Source organism: Chaetodon trifascialis, chromosome 22, assembly GCF_039877785.1.
Source record: "Chaetodon trifascialis isolate fChaTrf1 chromosome 22, fChaTrf1.hap1, whole genome shotgun sequence".
Classification (NCBI taxonomy): domain Eukaryota; kingdom Metazoa; phylum Chordata; class Actinopteri; order Chaetodontiformes; family Chaetodontidae; genus Chaetodon; species Chaetodon trifascialis.
In genome coordinates, this window is record NC_092077.1 from 9,514,976 (window position 1) to 9,536,182 (window position 21,207).

The following is a 21,207-nucleotide window of genomic DNA, read 5'->3' on the forward strand; positions in this document are numbered from 1 at the left end:
TAGCTAACTCTATGTACTATGTAAAAAGAAAAAAAAAGTCCAGTCCACGACAAGTATTTCCTCACTGTGGAGAAGTCTGGGGTGAAGCTAGCAGCTCTGTCCTGGATTTGGGGGCATTTTGCAGCCAAACAGACTTACTTTAAAACAAAATAACAGTGTGATTGTACATTTTTCCTCATCAAACTTATAAGACTGGGACTCACTATCTCTAAAATGCAATTTAAGAACTTCTTCGTGGATCATGAACTGCTGCGGATGCTGACTTTTTCTGCACGTAGCTTTAGCCACGTCTTTTTGCATGATGTATGTACTGTTTGTAGCTATCAAGTACACATTTAACAATGTTTTCCAAGATTTTCTGTTTAAAAATGCTTAGCTAGAGCTAACAGAGCCAATAAAATCTGACCAGGACAGTTGTCATTTCAGCCCTCAAAACCAACTGAAATCAAGGACCCACTGTTTGAAAAAGGACTGTTGAGTAGTAAATCTACAATAATAACAAAGCATGGGGCTTAGCGAACAGTCACTTGGCAAATAAAACTGAACTGACACTCTCCTGTTGCACACAGGGAAGAAACGGGAGGTTAAAAATGGCAGACTGACCTTCAGAGAGGAGCCTCGAGGGCTGACACACTTGAAGGGTCTGTCCACCCCGTCCGTAGTGTCTTCCACCTTCTGCCTCTTCTCAGCTGCCTCTGCTCTCCTCCTTTCGATCTCCTCCTTCATCTTCCTCTTCTCCTCCTGAGAAAGACGGATGCGTTTAGAGCAGAGACAGTTCAGCAGGTAGCAATCCTCGACATCTTTTGTCATTTTTTAACCTGCAGCATCTCTGGAGTTGACGGGGAACTTCCTGTTAATTCAGCCGGAGCACACGTAGGTGGCGCTCTGCTCTTTTAGCTCAGCCATGCCGGATATTGCTGCTCATGCTAAGTGGCGTTCTCTTGTGTTTACTTTAAACAAAGCACTGTTGCTACTGGAAACCAAAATCACGCTTCCTGTGGACCAGTGGATTTTGCCTGGGAACAAACTGACAGGAGTGCTCGGAGCTGCAAATGCAAACTCTTTTAAAAAAAACTGGGTATAAGTTGAATGACTTTCAGCTAACAGAGAAAATGGAAATGTATTTATACTATTCTGGCTGATCATATCGAACAGAATAAGCCACCGACATGACAGATGACGAACAATCAGGAACGCAGCCGACCCAGACAATAGATATGTGCTGCTTTCTAATTGATTTACTTACTTTATCTAATGAAGCAGGTCAGGAACTAATTACATTACTCAGAGCAAATTCTTATTTACAGCGATTCTCTGCCTTAGAAAAAAAACTCTTTTGGTAAGCTGGAGACATGCAGACTATGAACCTTTTTTTTTTTTACAATTAAAGTATGAACCATTTGTACTGTATTCAGAAGAGGGCTGGTGCTTGGTAGTATATCAGCCTTCTCCAGCAGCCTTGTCTTGGTTAATTAGTCTCTCTGTATCTCTGGGCCATCTTTTAATTACAAACCAAAAGGCCTCATTAACATCACACAAGAGGAGAAGAACAGGGGCAGATAGTGAGAGACGGGCCGCCACATTCGGAGCCAAGATCAACAAAGAAGACCAGTCAGGGTAATAGTGAGAACGCAGGGCCTCAAAGCGAGCGGATGAAAGAATGAAAGGCATCGCGTGGTTGAATACAGATGTGAACACATAGGAAGGGGGAGGTTATCACATTTGAGATACATAAGGATGAGGTCACCACAAGAGGAGGAAGAAGGAATGGCATACATGAGTTATGAATGGGGACCTGAACATTTTGAGTCATGATAACGGTGAACTATGGAGAGATAACGTCACCGCGGCGCTAGTATGAGTGTGACGCATTGGCTTCAGCTCACGCAGATGTAAAGGCTAAATCAGCATGAAAGAGGTGGTGTGAAAAACACGGAAAGAGGACGTGGGTTGTGAGTAAGTATGTTGCAAGTAAATAAATTTATAGCCTTGGTGTATGTTGACTTACTTGGTCTAAATTGTAAATTCATAAAATATGCAATTAAAATGTACCAATTCTCTAGCAGTGACTGGACCCTACATTGTGCTAATTAGCAAGCTAAGCTAACTAGTAGCATATACTGCAAGCTTCCGCCTTCCTTGAAATAGAACATCATGATGATGTGCTGAACTGTCGTGAGGGAACAGATGCCTTACATTTCTGGTGGTACATAAAACCACAAAAACAGGGAGAAAAAACCTGCCGTGTATCAACATTTGGAGCTTATACGGTGCTTCGTGCTCCAGTTAGTAAGTAAGTTAACTCTCAGATGTGAGCCATGGGATACACCCACTCAGATGTTGTTTCCACAAATGTTCAAAAAACAGTTTTTTCTTCTTTCATAAAATGCAAAACTGTACAATACCTGCAGGATCATTAACATTTCCTTACAGAAAACAGTGAGGAGAATTAAAATTTCAGTTGAACGTGAACAAATCATCAAGAGGAAACTGGAGGGAGAACAGGGAGAGGGATTAGGGAGAACAGAAAGAACTGATCAAACAGCATCCACACTGACGTCATGAAAACATCTCTCTCTCTCCTCTACCTCCTCTCTGGCTTTTTTCTCCGCCTCCTCCTGCTTCTTCTGCCTCTCCTCCTCCTCCAGCACCTTCCTCCTCTCCTCCCTCTTCCTCTTCAGCTCCTCCAGCTCGGCTTCGGCCTCCTGCTGCTTCTGCCTCATCCTCTCGAACTCCTCGCTCTCCGCATCATCGCGGCGACGCTTCAGCTCCTCCAGCTTGCGCTCTGCTTCCAGGCGGGCAGCGTCGTCCTGTTCGTCACCCGTGGACACCCCGGGGGAACGTACACTGCCGCGACTGCGACAGACACGCAAACACGGGCCAGAGCGCGCATGCAGGTCACAACAAAAGCAAACACTGTGTAAGTAGGACGCAAAGCTGGTTGACACACAGGTGAACGCTTGACATTTGATACAAGCTGAATATTTTAACAAACGCTGAAGGGATTTTTCTCTTTCATGGACACAAAAAAGCACATGTACACACACACATACACACACGCAAATACCAACAATCACCTCTGCAAAGATAATGTTACAGCACATCTAAAGTTTCATCCAGTGTTTCACGCTGGGGATTAACTGTAGGTGACCCGTGTTCAAAACACACTGCTGCTGCACAAAAAACTGCTTGTTTGTTTGAAAAAATCTGATTCAGAAATGCTTTTCAAGTATTTTACAGATGCCTTGAGCAATACTTTCATTCTTTCACCAGCCTGAGTGACAAACGATAAGCTTCAAACTGCAACATCAGTGAGCTGCTGTCTGGTTCGACTGGCCTTGTTCAGAACAGGCGAACGCTGTGAAGTGTTTCAACAAATATGAAGATTTCTCCTCCATAGTTTTCAAAATAAGACCCAGTCAAGTACTAGTAAATAGCAAATACAGGACTTATTTGGTATACTTTAAAATGTACTACATTTTGCTTTAATTCTGTGCTATCAGTGATTCATTGTAGGAATATGTGTCTTTTCCTCTCACTTCTGGATCTCTTACATTGGAAAGTAACAGCGAGCTTTGGTCGTTAGGTAGCTTGATCTTCTCAACAGACCGTTGTGTCAAGGATATTAAGTTACTGCAGTACTTTTCCACAACTGGCCCATTATGGACAGGCACTAATAAATCAGCATACTGTTGTAATTGGAACATCAGCTTCATAAAGAAGTATCGCTACTTCTCTACTGAAAGGTTTTACTGCCAGGGTGGAGGCAACTGGGAAACTGGAATTCTGTACGTTACATATTACTGTCAAATTAGCATCAAAGCCTTTTGACAGCAAACTAATCGCTGTAATTATTTTAAGTATGTCTCATTTTGAAATATTGAAAATGCATGTAGGAAAATGTTGCATATTGACTGAAAGAAAATCCATATTGATGCATCCCATGTAAAAAGGAGAAAATATGTGATTTGGCTGCTAATTGTATTAGCAATTGGGTAAATATTTTGATGGTTCAGGCACATAATCTTGACAGGAAACAAACTGGGACATGTTTTTTGATGAGTGTTGTTGAAAGCAGAGTTTCTTGAATAATTCATCAGGCCCTGCTATGCCCAATTTGGCCTCAGTGCAAACCACAAGTTCACTTGCTGTGGATTGTTGTCTGTTTACCTGAGGGTCCTCTCCGGTTTCCTGTGCTGTTTGGGAGCTGCCTCCTCCTCGTACAGCCCTCCGTTCTGCCTTCCCTGCTCCTCCCTGGCCCTTCCTCTCTCGTCCACCTGGACAGAAACAACCGCAGGGACAGTCAACCACAATGCGATTGGTGGGTAGGCGGAGTGTCTGTCATGTGACATCACGGCAAACGTCAAATGAGAAACGGGGACGAGAGCACACCCCAAACAAAATAACACAGAACATCACATAACGCAGCATCCACTCCAGAATTACTACTGAGACAGGATTAACTAACAGGTGATCAACATGGGAGTGTCTGCAGCTGCATATTTTCTGCCTCTGACTGCTCATCATCATCAAAAACATGATTCAAGTTGTATAAATTATAATCATTATATGTCTATGTACACTGCCAGTCAAAGCAGAATATATTGTTAACCTGTAGCACAGAACACAGAGTACATCTGTCTTACAGCTGATGCGATCCAGAACAGTCTTTGCATTTATTAGTATAATAGACTGAGCTGATGGATCTTTTCAGCACGCCCGCCTTTAATAGAGCACTCCTTAACACTCTATTTACGACAGGAAAGCGCTCCCATTAATGTGCGCTTAACTTTAATTAGGTCTTTGTAGCAATCTGAGGTTCGGAAAAAGAAAAAAATCACAGTGAAAGGTCTTTGTCTTAGCAGAGAAAGCGTCTTTGAGCACTGTACTGTTTACGCTATCAAAGGCATCTAGAAACAGAGAAGAGCTGCAGTCAAAAAAAGGTCAGACAGACCAAGACTGACTACAAAACGAAATGCCTCACTTACAAGGCTGTTTGTGTAAGAGAGGGCTACGCGACATGAAAGATGTATTAATAGAAATAATTTGGGGATTTGTAGTTCCTCAGGCCATTGACTTTTGGTAATAATAAAACAATCCCCATTTCACTTGGGGATTAGCCGTGTGCAAAACGTTTGACTGGAAGTATACACATGACGTGCTCATCACTGATGTCATTATGATGTCCCCTGACAGTGAAGACACTTATTACTTTAAATTGCAGGATGTCCCTCTGCCACAGTGAGCTTCTAGAGTGGAGTCAGAGTAATGAGTGTTGCTGCTCTTACAGCTGAGGTGGAAGACATGCAGAAAAACACCGTGACCACTCTGTGACACATAGCATTAACTTTATCAAAAACCTGACAGCATGGCTGGCTGGCTGGCAGGCAGGCGCAGCCACCACCAGTTTGCAAATGGTGCAAACCACACTGTGACGACACGAGGAGTCTGGGTAATTTCAGCGTCTGGCTCCGACATTAATCACAAAGTCAACACGGTAGCCTCATTAAGAGAATTTTTTGTGGTTTATTCTCAAAAGATTTCTGTTTACATGTCTCCTCATGAACGCATCGACACTGAAGTTACCCAGAGAGATTTTCTGTGCTGTGCATCACACTCTACTGAACATCTTACCACATGTATGATACCTCATTATCCCCTGAGTGCAGTATCTCAGCTACCTCATTGTCCTCTTCTGTGTCATTTCTGACTGTCATAGCCTTGTAATCTACATAACCATCCTCAGGTACCTCTTCAGCCTCCTCTGATGCTACTACATCCTCCCCAGCCTCTGAATGTGCTGCCTTGGCTTGGTTGGAACGCTCACTGACTACTGAATGTGTTTCTTCTTCAGCGAGTTCCTAAGACAGAAGGTTTATAGCAGTTCTTTGAAAGAAAGGCCGGTGAGCGACTCAAAGATGTGCATTAAAGAGTCAATAAATCAATGACCATACCTTGTTTGGAATTTTAGGCTCTTCAGTTGATTCCTACAGAAACAAGCATTACATTTGTAGGGACTGTCAGCTACAAAACACGTATTAAATGGCTCAAATAAATGATCAGGTGACTCACCTGTTCTCTCAAGTAAGACCTTCTCGGTTTGTCCTCCACCACCTCCACTTTCTGCTCCTCCTCTTCTTCTACACCCTCCTCTGCTTCGTCTCCACCCTCAGGAGCAGCCTCTTCTTCCACCCTTGGCTCCTCTCGCACCTTCTCCTCTCTCCTTGAGCTGTACATCTCTGTCTTCTCCTCTTCTTCCTCATTGTCACGGTAACGACCCTTACGCCAGGAGGATGGCCTCTCCTCCTCTTCGTTGTTTTTCTTCATGGCGACGCTGTCGTTGCCCTCAGTCGCAGTGGCGTCCAGCTGCCTCTGTCTCTCCAGCGCCTCCTTCATGCGTCTCTGCCGTCTCTCCTCCCGTTTGGCCATGCGCTCCTGCAGGGCTTGGTCATCGTCGTCTCCGCCGCCTCCCCCGTAAGAGCTGCTCACAGTCTCTGTCACACTGGGAGGAGAAAGAGGAGACAAACATTTCACTGCACAATCTTTTGTTAATGACGAAGGAGGCTTGAGGTCAGAGCAATAGACGTCAGCTGTTCAGAAAAAATGGGCATGGAGGCTGAATACATAATGTCTCCTGTTACCACTGAGATGCCCTTTATCAAGGCCTGTTATTTTGTGGCAAGAGACTTGTGTTCATTTCAAACAGTGATGAGGAATTAATGTACAACAGGGTGGTGCTGAATGAGCATAAGCTTGTGTTTTGACAAAGACTGACTCATTTGGGATTAGATCTCTGACAGTGGAAAACAACAAAGAAGACAAAATTCCAAAAACTCAATAAAAGCACATGCCCTGCAAAGTTGCTATTTGGGACCTGATCAGCTGAGGGTCTGTGACTTACACTGCCCACTGATGCTAAAAGAAATGTGCAAAAAGCCCATGAACGCGCAAGCAAACCTTCTCTGGGCTGCCAGAAGCCCAAATGAAATTCTGTGAAAGGAAATCAAAGTTTACAGAATGGCTGCCACATTATTGCCAGCTCTTGTATGTGCAGAAGGCTGACAGATTGGCTGTATTGACAGGTCTTCACCACAGATATTCTCCAAAAATAAACCATTGGTCAGGCCTTAAAATGAACAGAAAATGTATCTGGGTTTTAGGTCCTGAGTTTACTTTTTTTTATCCTTGACTCAATAGTTTTTTTGTATGCACTCACTCCGATATTAGCTTTACCTACCTAGTACAATATAATGAAGACATGATGCCGCTAAAGGAAAAGTCAGGGAATTTCCAAAGGCAAAGGGATTCATCCTCTGCAGAACATGAATGTCTTTACAATGCCATTCATTGGTAATCCATCCAGTGCTTGTTGACTGACATGCACGGCTCTTTCAGCCAACCAAATACCTACTGTACATCCATCCACCTTGCTCCACATAGCATGACTCATGATATTCTGACCTAAAAGTCTGGCAAACATTATCACTGCATGTACACAATCAACAATGGCTAGTCAACACTAGGTCCTGTCTCAGCATCCTCCTGCACAATCCCCTTGTTGTTTGCCGGGCCCAGGATGTATCTCTGAGCTCACAGAGAGGAAACATTCATAGCCACAAAGCAGCGTCTGTGTTGCGAGATGTCAGAGCAGCCCACCACTTCCACTGTGGCCAAGACAGGATTGATCTCATAGCCTTAAACTGCATAGAAATTGATATTTAGCCCCCTTTGTTCCTATGGCAGTATTTCTGATGGATAGGTATGAGGTCACAAGTTGGTTTTCATTTTGATAGCTGGGAAAGGGTATAAAAAGTTCAAATCCTGCATTGGTTGAAAAGGAATCTGGTATGAAAAAGCCACTTCACTGAATTTCATCATTCAACACCTCACAGTATTACAATATTGTGTCAGCTTAGCCACCATAACCAGGCATGGCAGGCCTGACAAACTTTGTATTTCTCCACATATTGAAGTGGTGTGCATGGGGTTGTAGTAAGAGAGATACTCGCCATATACTCCAAGAGTTTTTTTCTTTCTTTCCAAATCCAAAACCACAAGAGCAAAAGTGCAAGGACTGCACCAAATATTAGCATGCATGGCTAACTAGCTTACTACCTACACGAGTGATACTTCCAATGCTAATGAGCATGTCCCTTTTTACTGTAGTGTTAAAAGTGCAAATATATTGTTTAAAAATGCGTACAACAACGTATGCCAAGCAGCCAAACTTAATAATGTCATATATCACACGTATAGCCAGCAAACATTAAACATTATGGAGCTAACATTTGCGAGCTAGCTATAGCTGACGGTTTCCAGCTAGAAATGCTGACTGCTTTTGTCTTCTGAGTGGCAAATCGAATCACTGTAAACTGCATATATGTGGTGCACGAACCAGAAGCTGGACATGCATTGCAGCAAAAACTGAGAGCAGCAGGTCGACTGTTTTAGGAAAGAATAAAACCACTGAACGTCCCAGACCAACTCCCTCTCCAGCCCTACAATATACTGTATTCTGCAGAGGTTGAGCAAGAATCTTTGGTGGCATTCTTCTGAGTTGTCCTGACATTTTTTGCCACACAGAGGAGGGATTTACTTTGATTATTTATTGATGAAGTACAATCCCTTTAACTGGGCAGGATGATATGACAGTGACAGTTTTTCTCCCTCGTCCCCTCTGCTCCTTTGCCTCTTGAGCTGGACTAAAAATTGAGAGCAAAGCTGTCGCCTGCTGACTGTATATTCATCACAGACAGAACCTGTGCTGCTATATATAAATATATATCCACGTGTCACCTGTGGCTGTTGGTCATGACCAGACTGTCTGGCTGTCCGCTGGGCTCCTCACTCTCCCTGCTCATCAGCCTCTCCTGGCGTGCCCTGCGCCTCCTCTCGCGGGCCGCCTCCTCCTCATCATCATCATTCCTCGCCAACCTGAGGGAGACAAAAGAAGAGAGAAAGTAAGGGTGAGGAAACAAAGAGAGGCATTTTCTTTTTCTTTTTTCTTTTCGACCAACTTTCAACCCTTCATCTCCTTCACCCCTTCCTCTATTTAGCTTCACGGTTAGAAACTTCAAAGGGAGCGATTCTTTAAATTGGACTGTAATCATCACAGTGACCTAACCCGGAGGATTTGGAGGAGTTCTTTTCTTTTTTTCTTCTCTCCTATCAGGCTGACCTGTCAGCTGTGCAACAACCAATACTTCTTATCATGGCTGCAGTTTTCATGAGCTGATAAAAACTCAGTCTGGAGACATGGCTTGGCTGAGGATAAGAGAGAGCCAGAGAAACTGTGCTTGCGCTGGTCTGGTCAGTGTTGGAGCAGAGCAAACCAGAGGTGTGTGTGTGTGTGTGTGTGTGTGTGTGTGTGTGTGTGTGTGTGTGTGTGTGTGTGTGTGTCCAACAACCACCAGCCTTCAAAGTTTCTACAAGGAATTTAATACCATATTAAATGTAGAAATCACATTGTTCTTGAGTTAACAAACTGAGGTTAAAAAAAAAAACAACCTCTTTTGTCAAAACTACTTAACTTAACACATAAAATTTGAGATGCAGGCTTCGTTTTGCTGAGACACATTTCAACACAAATATCAACTTTCCAAGTTAAAAGGAACAGCTTGACATTTTTGGAAATGCACTTATGAACTTTCTTGCAGAGAGTTAGAGGATGGATGTCACTCTCGTACCTCATACAGTATGAGGGAGCCGAAGGCTAAAATCTGCCTACCAGCACTTCCAAAACTCATCATCATTAACATGTTATATCATGTGTTTACTTTTAGACAGAGCCAAGCTAACTATTTCCCCATTGATGGTCTTCACATTTAATTAAGCTTGCCATCTGCTGGCCGTATATGTAGCTGTATATTTAAGAGACAGAAATGAGAGTGGTATTGATCTTTCCATGTAATCCTCAGCAAAAAAAAAAGTATTTTCTATTAAAATTTTACCCCAAAGAGAAGCAAAAACAGAGATCTCTTTATGCAAATAGGTGGAGGAGCTTTTAGATACTACTTCTTGATACAAGCTCCATTTTGCTGAAACCTGTGAAAACACAAATATTACTTTCCTTGCTTATTTTCTTTCACAAACTAAGAATGTATGTATATAATTAGATTTATATTTCAACAGAGTGGAACACACATTTGGTGGTGTATTTTTCTTACTACGATGCATAACTGATCAAGCACACAGGAGATGAAGCGAGGTCACATCAGGTCAGGTCTGAAATATCACTTGCTTACATTAGATACTGAGAATTTGTCTGTCTTGGTTGCCTCGCCCTGCCATTAACAGGGATAAATCCATTGTTCAAAAACAAAAAACAAAACAAGATTTACAAACCACCCATTTCCTTCAGAGGGCAAAATCCAAAGCAGATTATGCATGTCTTTATTAAATGAAGTGGTTTAGGTAAAGGGTGCGGCTACATGTAATCATCAACACAACTTCATTGTTCACAATGTAGTCGACTAGTGAGCTACTGTATATTTATGTGCTTAAATCTGATTGAAAAAAACAAGTTGAGGCCTTTCTCTCGCTCAGTTATTCTGGGAATTTCAGGAAATCTAACTGAAACAGAGGTAGACAGGTTTCGGGAAAAGAGGCTACACCCAAAAACTAAATTATATCTGATACTGCATTACAAATGAAAGCATCATAAACTGTGACAATGCAATATGACCAGAGACAGAATTTCACCAACTCAATTCCCAAACTCCTGTGTTTCTGGCCACCTGACATCTATGAACTCAGCTCCATGCTTGATCTGTGCTGCTCCGACTGACCTTTACACTCCCACTGCTTACCACATGCCCAGCTACCTCACATCACAGCGCAGCCTTTGAGGTCAGCCAGCGAAGCGTGCCATTGCATGTTAATTGCAACATGTGTGGTGAGCCGAGCTAAAGCTGCTTGGGTTTATGCTAGGTTTTACAGCTTGTGAGCAGCAGTTTCCTTCTTCCTTTCCTTCCCCTCTGCTGTTCCCCACGCCTCCCACTACTCAGATGAGGATTGTTGTCATAATAAAGCAGATGAATCTGTTAACGCCCAAGCTGGACCAATGGGAGGGTGACATCAGTGACGTCAGGCAATGCTTTACACTTTTGCATGTGTGTGTGCTTAGTTCATCTTAAAGCATCCAGATTCAGCCTTTTGCTGACTTTTGTCAGCAAATTGACTTGGTAACAATATCTGTCTTAAGTTTGCAAACATTGGCTAACGTTAGCAACAATGAGCTACCGGTCATACCAGACCAAGCAAAGCTACAGCATTAAAATTGAAGTGTGTTTTATTGCTGAAGAATTCAACTTTTTATTTCTAAGAGGAAGAATGTGTTATTTCGTCTTTCAAAAGTCAAATAGTCTCGCTTTAAATAAATAGTTTTTTTTTTCTACAAATCTCTTTTTTTTTTTTCATTGCCACTCATATCCTGTCAACTTCAATTGAGTTCCCCTGAGGTAGAAAGTATATTAACTCCTTTTTTAAAATGCCACAGTGATATGTTGCTTGTGTGAAGAAGAAGAAAAAAAAAAAAGCGACACAACCGCCTTAACTCCCAAAGGACTGCGCCATCCCCGAAACGGCATCAAATGTCATGAGAAAGAGAAAACGACAACAGCTAAAAATGGAACAAAAGAGTCCTTGGTGGCAGTGACGACGACAATCTCAGGGTTAAAGATTCCTCAGTAGGAGAGAAGAACAAACTCCTAAAAGCTGAATTAGCATTCCTGTCAATCACAGCCTTGGCTAGAGATGCGTACACACAACCAAAGCCCTGATTTAATATCCCCTTCCTTACCTAGGCCCCAAACTCTATCAGCATACTGACACAGAAATATGGAGAGAGGTGGCAGAGGGGATGGGGGGAAGAAAAAAAGGAAAGCGAGCGAAATGGAGAGTGTGCATGAAGAGAAGTGGGAAATGAAAAACGGGAAAGGAAAGGGTGTGTGCGATAATGGAAAACGGAGTAATCTGCAGATTTTATCACAGACGACACCTTTTCCTGTACAGAACGACAGTGCAGCCACGGCTATAAACTTCAGGTGTGATATTCTATCAGAATATAGTACGCAACAGATGCCTTTCCTTGGGTGGCCAAGTGCAGCATGTTGGAAAAGCACAGTATTGACTGACAGCTAATATGGACCCCTTCACACATGTGGCAGCTATAACGCAGCTGAAAAGGAAATTAAAAGTCTCGTTACACATGGACATACATTCCCAATTTTCCTGACTTTCCCCTCACATGCCGCATAGTACAGTAAAGCTGATTTAAGCAGGATTCTGCACTTGCAAAGCAACTGCCTGCGTGGATAGCACAGGCGCACAAAACATCGCCATCAGCGAGCCTATTAGGGAGAAATATGTCCAAATATTTTCTTTACAGCGAAATATCTCAGAAATGTCAGTGAAAACAATTTGGGAGAAGCCCATGAGAAAAGACTTCTTCACCCCTCCTCGAGAGGGAGAAGAGTAAAGAGGAAGATAGAGGGAAAAGTTGCTGTGAACAGAGGGGAGGGGGGGAGAAGGAAGGGATGGAGAGGGAGAGGGAAAGAGGGTGGGGGCTCTGCTTATGCTGTCAGAAATGCTGACCCATTCCCACGCTGGCCTCTCTGGACTATTTCCCTTCCTACTGCTGGCCCAAAGAACCACAACGTACCCCGTCTGTCTCCCTTCCCCACCCTGCTCTCTGCTGGGCTGGCTCCAAGAATACACAATGTTAGCCGTGACAGAATTCCCCTAGACTGCATTTATTCCTCCTCACAGATAAATGAGGCAGTGTAGCATGCATGTAAAACTGAAATAAGAAAAATGTGAAGGCTTAAAAAAACTGAAACAATAGCTTAAGTCGTTTCCAAGCTGATGTGGTAAGTTAGAAGTTAGCATACGTGGCTCAGACTCCCTCTCTCTATCGCTTAATCGCCCTCTGTCTTCCTGTCAGAACCAAAATTTACGACGCAGGACCGGGTCATGTTCGGAGCGGTCCATTCAACCAGGGCGGGGATCGTCTGGCATAGCTCATTCACGGAGGATGGGTGTTATTTCCTCGGCCCTTCCTGGTCTCTCTGGGGGAGGGGCCAGCGCAGATGTTACGAATGAAGAGGAGGAAGAGGAGGATGGAGGCGAGAGAGAAAGAGGAACTGGAGCAGGAGAAGGATGTGGAGTTGAAAATGTGAAAAGTGGAAGAGCGAGATCAAAAGAGAGACGCATGGGAAAGATGAGAGGAAGGAAGATGTGAGGAGGAGGAGGAGGTTTGGAGAGAGTGAGAAGAAAGAGGAGAAGAGTATGGAGAGAGAGAGAGAGAGAGAGAGAGAGAAGGGTTGAAATGAAATGAAAGTGGAAGAAGATGAGAAGGGTAAAGCGGGGGGAGGATGAGACGGAGGAAGCTGAGAAAGACAGAAAGAAGGGAAAGAAAGACAGTGACACCCAGGGGAAAAGACGAGGGAAGGGGAGGAGATGGAGTATGACAAGCAAGGAGGACGAGGAGGAGGAGGAGGAGACAGAGGGAAATGGCATAAATAAACACTTCCCAAAAAGGACATCAAAGAAGAAGAAATGCAAAGTCTTCTCCAAAATCAACACTGTACATTGAACAAAATGACATTACATCCATTACATTCAACACAAAGGAACATTTTGTGAAACGTGTTCCTTCACTTTCTTGGAGGTCCGATGAGATGATTGACACCACTCTCATGTCTGCACACTAAACATGAAGCTGCAGCTACAGCGACGATTAGCTTAGCTTAGCATAAAGACTGAAAGTATAAAGACAAGTTTTCCTGGATCTTATGTGAAAGTTTTTCTTGACCAGATGCAGCGACCAGAGCTCTATTCACCTTCTTATCTAACTCACAGCAACAAAGTGAGCAAACACGAGTCCCAAAATGTCAAAATGTTCCTTTGTCTATCATACGACAGCGATGACTCACCGTTGTGGCCATGTGCGCTGTGTAAATATTCCGTCCAGCCTAAGCCTGCGACAACGGCATTGTTTTTAGTGAAATATGCTACTATCGCTGTTATAAAAGGAGATTATTTTTAGCTGAAGTAGATACCCTCTGGTCACTGAATTGACTGGGAAAATTCCACGTCCATGAGCTCTCTTTGGAAAAAAAAAAAAGAAAAAAAATGGAGACATTCCTGTGTGACAGAGTGTTTCATTGAACAGAAACCTACAGAAACATTGATGAGCGGCACAGAGAGTGTGAGAAACCTCAGCAGAGCAGAAAACTATATGTGTGTGTGTGTGTATGTGTGTGTGTGTGTGCATGTGTGTGTAGTGAATTGAAGCCCATTGTGCACCTCTGTGTCAACAATCATTTTCTTACAACTATAACTGAGGCTGATGTAAGACAGAACAGGGAAGGCTTGGCTGTTCTCCCTCCACACACACACACACACGCACACACATACAGTCAAGTTTCCATCACTTCTGGGGACATTATGTAGACTTACATTCATTTCCTGGAGACCTAACCATAACCAGAACCATTACTTGCCTAACCCTAACCAAAGTCTTCACCCTAAAATGCAGTGATTTACATTACAGAGACCCTAACCCTAACCCACTTTCCAAAATTGTCCTCACTCTGTTGGTTAAAAACGTCTTCCAGTCCTCACTATGCAGCAAGTACAAGAACACACATACGCTTGTACACATGCACTCAGTCGTAGATCAGAAAAGTGAATGGAGCTTGTCAAGCCTTCATCACCTACCGCTGATCCAAACACACATGCACACTGAAGCAAACGCCCGCATGCTTAACTGGATTCATGCACTCATCCCAACCCCTATGCACATCTCCGTATAGCACACACACACACCCCAACAGAGCACACATCCACAGAAAAAGAAATCTCACAATCACACACACAGAGACAATCTCACTGTCCCAGCATGTAGGAAACAGCTCATGGAGACCTGGCCAGTAAACACATAATAGCCAGGAATTTGGCATTCCTACAGCCGTTATTATATGGCCCCACGCTCTCCCTATGCTCTCCGTCTTCTCACAGTGTGCTCAGTGATGGTTGAATGGAAGCAGGCCAATGAGACAACATGTGGTTTTTACTAGTCCAACTAAGAGGGCCATGTAAATATTGATTGTTTCAATATATTGGCAGAAATGGAAACAATGTGGAGATGTAATCTTTTATCAATAACAGGAGCGGCGTGTCGCCTGCCAGCTGAAATTATTGCTGCTCGGACCAAATAAACAGTCATGGACAAACTCCCGTTGAGCTGAAAATGTAAATGTCGAAGGCGCTTACGACTCGTACTCTTTTGCGCTCTTGGTTCGTTTCTCTCTCAGTCACTCAGTCCTCAACTCTTCCCTCTGTCGGCTCTCTTTTTAGTCTACATTTTTGGCCACATTCCATCTTCTCCGTGCAACATAAACATGCAAAACTGCATAAATAATTCTCGCAGCAGGGGGTTTATGGAGGTTTTCAGCCAAGAAACATAATAACGGCATTAACCTTCACTTCAGTCAGCTATTTAGAGTGCGTCTGGGGAAATGAGGCGTAAAAGCTTAAAACAGGTAAAAATGAAAAAATGCCAAAGAGGGCTGTTATACGAAGTGAAAATGTACAGGATGTTTACCCTAAAATGATTCTCAGGTTGCAAAGGCTGCAGATGAAGTAGCTACAGTATGTTTACCACACTCTCAGAGCTTCCTGGACATTTTAGGCCAACAGCAATAATGCTGCCATTTTTTAAGGATGTTAAAATGGTTAATTAATTTGAATTTTTATTAAAAACAGAATGACTGTTCAATGTGAAAGGAGTCCCTCATAGTGACAAACTCATAGAGACTTGTGACCTGATGGAGTGAAGCAGTTTACTGTCTTTTATCATTTTTTGGTTTACAGACCCCTGCACTCCCAAGGGGCTGAAAAAACAAGTAATGCAGCTTAAAAAAACACAACCATTTATTAGATTTGGCATTTCTGTGCTGCAATTTATTGTTATTCATCAGCTGACGTGGTGGTACCATACATCTCTGGTAAGCTATTGAGTGATTATATTGCACATGAGGATGTGTTGGTCAGGCTTTGCTCACTAAAATATAAAATAAGTAAGTTCAATTAAAAAGAACTAGCACAATCTATACAACATGCACAAGCTGGCAGGCGCTTTATTTCCAATGTATGGGTGAATGACTTAACCCTGAATTTTATTACCTTCCATGTCCTTCACTGCTGTGGATTATTTATACTGTTTTGCAGACTGCATTTACCTTTATGCTCGAAATGCTATTTTACCTTGAGCAAAGGGCCTTGCTCATAGCTTAAGGTAAATGCTACTCACGTTTTCTTTGTGCCATAAAATAGAATTATCAGAAAGAAACATCTATGTATTCAGCAGTCGTCAGACCAATGTCAGCTTGTTTTTCCATCAGTGACGGAGTAACTGGCTCTAATAAAACTCTTCTCACAGACACATCAAACAAGCAAGTGACCTTGACCAGTATCTGCATCCGCATCACCCTCATCCTTAATTGGAAGGCCTGCAGAACAGATGAAGAGACTTTTGTGAAAAGGACCCATAAAATACCTCCTGGCACGCTATGTATCGAGCTCTCGCAATAAAACCCCCTTTTTACTATTTTTGATTACCACGCTTAGTGTGTTACCACTCGATCAATTTGCTGAAATGAACTTTAGTTTAATCAATTTCTGACATTGAATCAAAGAGAGTTCACAAAGCCACTGTATCTGAGAGAGAAAATTGGAAAGAGGGAGGGAGGGAATGATTGTAACTCCAACTTAAAGGTCATCACATTGCTTATCAGATTTCTGATCAACCTTTTCCTCAAAGCCTGGGCTTGGGGAAGCCAATATTTGCTGAGCTACACTTTTAAAGACCTGGAGGTAGGTATAAGCTATTAAAACTGCCTCCCTCCTGTTCCAACTTGGCATGAACATCAGAGCAAGTGCGCTGCGAATTGACAACCAGAGCTTCATTACACAACACAAGCTGCTCCCTAAGCTTCACACAACCTAAGCACTAAGATCTTCAGTGACAGCCACGCAGCCCTCTCTGGACTGCAGGCCGTCTGCGACTGCAGCTATAAATGAAGCCATTGTGGAGGACTGACTTTTTAAACACTTTCTTCTTTGCAGGGGAATTAGTTGGAAAATCCTCGAGTACTAATCTGCAGACGTGAATGAAAGACAACCAATTGGGTCTTACCGTTCCGCCTCCAGGCGCATCTCCTCCCGCTTCTGCCTCCTCAGCTCCCGGCGCCGCTCAAAGTCCATTTCCTCCATGATTGTGCCCTGAGGGATGACATCATCAAACACTGACATGTTAATTTGCTCACTTTCAGGAAGGAAGACAGGAAAGAAAGAGGGAAAGGCATTTATTTAAATGTCCTGAGGGGGCAGGGCACTAGTGACTGGTCTGATATCTGCTGAAATCAATTACAGCCCTTAAGAGATTCATGAAAAAACAAAACATTGATACTGGATTCAGACTGCCTTTACACGCACAGGGGACTAAGAGCACTTGAATTTATTTCTTATACATCTCATCCATATCTACCTCATTGTTAATGCAAGAACATACAGAACATGTGACAGAACTTCACATTAAAAGCATTTAAATGGTGCAAGTGGCTTTTATTGTGAAGCAGCCACAGGAAACACAACGCATCTCTCACCACAGCTAGACAGCTAAACAAATCACTGATCAAAATTGTGCCCACAAAACAAGACATTCATTTTGAGTCATTTTTTATCAGTTTTAGCATTTTAGATTTTCCTGCAAGGAACAAGAGCCCTTGAGCAGCTGCTCAGTCAGTGTTTATTGTCGAATTCAAACCAATGTTACCACCTGTTCTCCGAATCAACAAAGGTAACAACTTCAAGTGCAATCCATCCTTCTACACACAGCACTGACCAGCAGTGTAGTCATATCTTTGTGTATACAACCCTCAGCCTCAGGTGACAGATCAATGCCCATAACATTTGGTGGAAAAACAGAAGAAAGGGGCAGAAATGAAAGAAAGAAGAAGAGCAGAGACAGAAAGAGAGAGGGGGGAAGAAGAAGCCAACACAGGATGTTAACTCAATCAGTTAAGAGCAAGGCTCACTAAAAATACCCCACTAGGGCTGTGCAGCAAGGACCGAGACCACCCAGGAGCTGCTGAGCCTCCCATCAAACATCTACGTATCCCTGCTAAACCACCAGCAATATCTACTGTACACCGGAACAGAGTAAAGAGACACTAGCAGAGCACTAGAGGGAAAAAGACAAAGGTGCATGGCAGCTCACGGAATAACAACACAGCACTGTCTACGATCATATTCCAATACTTTATCTTTGTGGTGATACAGCATGAGTAGGAAACTGTGGCAGAAAAGAAGATGCTTCAAAGTGCAGCAGGACAAAGGAAGAACTACAACTGTCATACCTTGAATTAGCCTTCAAACAGTGTGTTTTCCTTCACACCATACCAGCTTTTCACAGTGCCTTCTCCAAGCAGAGACACAATGCAACAACGTCTGGTAGTAGTGTCCCGCAGCCCGGCCTCAGCTGACAGAAAAGGCAAATGTCTGTTCCTTCCCCTCCCTGCTAGTTGTCCCTCCCTCCATCCCTCAGTGACCTCCTTCCTTCTCTCCCTCAGTCTCACACTCCTCACTCGCTCCCTCCTCCTTCCCCCTCCCTATCTCTGCTGCTAGCTTTTCCTGTGTTGTTTACCTACATGTCAGAGCTTGGCTAAACTCCGTTCTAGGACATGACTCTGCACTTGAGTCCAGCTTCCTGTGCGCTATAAGCACTTTTTCAGCCTGCCTTTTCTTTCATCTGCACGAGGGATCACCGAGGGCCTCTTCCTATACAGACATCTGTATATAACTATGCATGCACACAAGCATGTAGGTCCAACATGACAGCATTTGTGTGCATGTTTTAACACTAATAAGCATACTAATGAGTGCACACAGATGTTCACAAAGACAGGAAACACAGAGACAGGAGAGAAATGCGAAAAGGAACCACGACTCCAAGGGATCCTCCTAACCTTCACCCTCCCCTCTGCATCTTCTCACCCAGTCTCCTCCCCCCTGTGAGCCTGTACAGTAAACACAGCCTCGTCTCTACACTTTAAAAGCCTCGGCGACTTGGAGGAGGGAGAGAGCTGTTCAATACCGCAAAAATTCACTCTCTATGTTTAGATGCATGCTTAGTATCATTTGTGAAATGTGGGGGGCAATTGGCACTTGGATGTGGGGCTATTCGTACAACAGTAATTAAGACAAAATGAGAGCAATAACTAAAACCGACAAGGCCTCCAAACATCACCAGTCTAATCACATACTTCCCTGAACCGGCGACGCCAAGGGAGAGAAAGTTATTAGAAACACAAGCACGGCAGCGTATAAATTTGGTGCTATTGTTGCAAATAATGGCATGATTTATGCAGCTCCCATTTAGTGTTCAGTTTTGTATAAAAGTGAGCTGTAGATCATTTAAAAATCTGCCGTTGAATAAAAGGTTTGTAAACAAAATGATTACAGAGTGGATTATATATGCAAGATTCCACATGAATAATATACCTGAGATAATTAGATTTTTTTCAAGCTGATATATGATGTATGAACAGGCTGCTCACTGAATGCAAGACTGAATGCAGCGCAGTCACATTGTCTTGTCTCCACATGGGAGAATACCAGGCGTAGGACAGAAGAAGAAGCCTGTGGCTTGCAGAAGAGGCCCTCAGTACGACGTTGAACTGTAACTGCTGTGTATATCACTGCAGGGACCACCCACACTTTGCAAAAGCTAACACAGGCAGAACGAGAGTAAGACAGCATTCCATAAAGTTGACCAACCTGGAGTCACAAGTTTGTGACATTTTCAGACTTTCAAGAAGTTCAGCCCATCTTAGCCTGTCTGCCGAAAAACAACTTCTTCCTTCGCTGCATCTGTCCATTTATTGCACCATTTATCCATCCGTCCCGCCCTCCCTTCTTACTCTTGCTCTTTTCTCCCCCCCCCCCTTTCTTTCCCTGTCTGCCCCAACCATCTACAATGGCTATAATGACACATTTACCAGTCAAATTACTACCTGTCGAGACTGCCAGCCCCTGGCACAGAACCCAGTGTCTAAGTGCCAGCCTTTAAAAAAGCCTTAAAAGCCAAGTTGATATTATCCTGACAGCCACTGGGATTACACCACCTTATAATGCCTCTATCTTCTCACGAAGTCTTGAGTTAAAAGCATCAAAACAATAGGCCCCTATCGGCCAACTGAGGCACAAAGTAGATCAAGTAGAAGTCTGGGAGTAAGGATGAAGAATAAGTACTGGCCAGCAGCACATCTATTTTTGGATTTGGTAAAATGTTCCTAACGCTGGCTTAGCATTCTGTGAGACAAGAAGACTGCAGCTTTTTGGTCAGATTTGTTCCTGTGATACTCAGCTAGGAGCAGTTCGCCCCGCGCAACCTTTAGACAAACACATTAATCTCCACATTATGGTTATGGAGCTATGTGAGGAATGCTATTTAACCTCTGATTTTAACAGAGGGGACTTGAAAGAGCCCCCAAATTACTCATTCACATGGCAGTCAAAGAAACCCTCCTCCTTTCAATCTTTCATGTGTGCAGTGAGTAATCTGGTTGTTGAATAAAGGGAATTAATGTGAAGATAAACATGGCAAAACTATCTAAGTGCAAGTTATGTGCTTGCCAGCTGTGAGGTTGGCAAATAAAGAAACAATGGTGGCTTGTTACAGCTGGTGGCTACAAGGCTGAAACAGTCACAGACAGATTCTGGTTTACTTAAAAAGTCTTTTTGACTGTAAAAACACCCCCAAAATCCAGTCCTTCATGCTGACAGAACTTGCTACATGAATCAAACATGTTGGAACAAGACATTACATTTAGAATAAAGATGATATATTACTTTATTGGAGAGAAACATAGTCCCACAAGTGAGTAAATTATTACCAGTTTTCAACATGCTAACAGTTCTGTGAGGCCAGGCACAGCAGCACTTTAAGCTAAATGCTAACATCATCATAATAACATGCTCACAATGACAATGCTAATATGTTAATGTTTTGCAGGTATAACCTTTACCATGTTCACCATCTTATGTATGTTAGCATGCTACAATTTGCTAATTAGCACAAAATGATGTGATATGATGATAGGAATGTTATTAGTTTTTGGTTATTAATAATATGGCCAGTTT

General features: G+C 43.1%; 1 protein-coding gene across 14 annotated transcripts in view; it reads right to left on the reverse strand.

Annotated features, from left to right (window-relative positions):
* Positions 1-21,207, reverse strand: part of cald1a (caldesmon 1a) — a 56,370-nt gene that overhangs the window by 11,489 nt on the left and 23,674 nt on the right. For 4 of the 14 annotated variants that reach the window (XR_011603521.1, XR_011603522.1, XM_070991892.1 and 1 more), the window contains exons 2-9: positions 17,201-17,286; positions 8,797-8,934; positions 6,073-6,502; positions 5,955-5,987; positions 5,649-5,861; positions 4,171-4,277; positions 2,589-2,856; positions 604-741 (exon numbers count right to left, since the gene is read on the reverse strand). Coding sequence is in view for 9 of the 14 variants with exons in the window: in XM_070991892.1 (XP_070847993.1) it covers positions 604-741; positions 2,589-2,856; positions 4,171-4,277; positions 5,649-5,861; positions 5,955-5,987; positions 6,073-6,502; positions 8,797-8,934; positions 17,201-17,277 (1,404 nt within the window). In the remaining 5 variants the exon portion in view is untranslated. Of the gene's footprint in view, positions 1-603; positions 742-2,588; positions 2,857-4,170; positions 4,278-5,648; positions 5,862-5,954; positions 5,988-6,072; positions 6,503-8,796; positions 8,935-17,200; positions 17,287-18,422; positions 18,550-21,207 lie in introns of those variants that run through there. The other 10 variants (XR_011603525.1, XR_011603524.1, XM_070991899.1 and 7 more) reach the window with 5 other exon arrangements.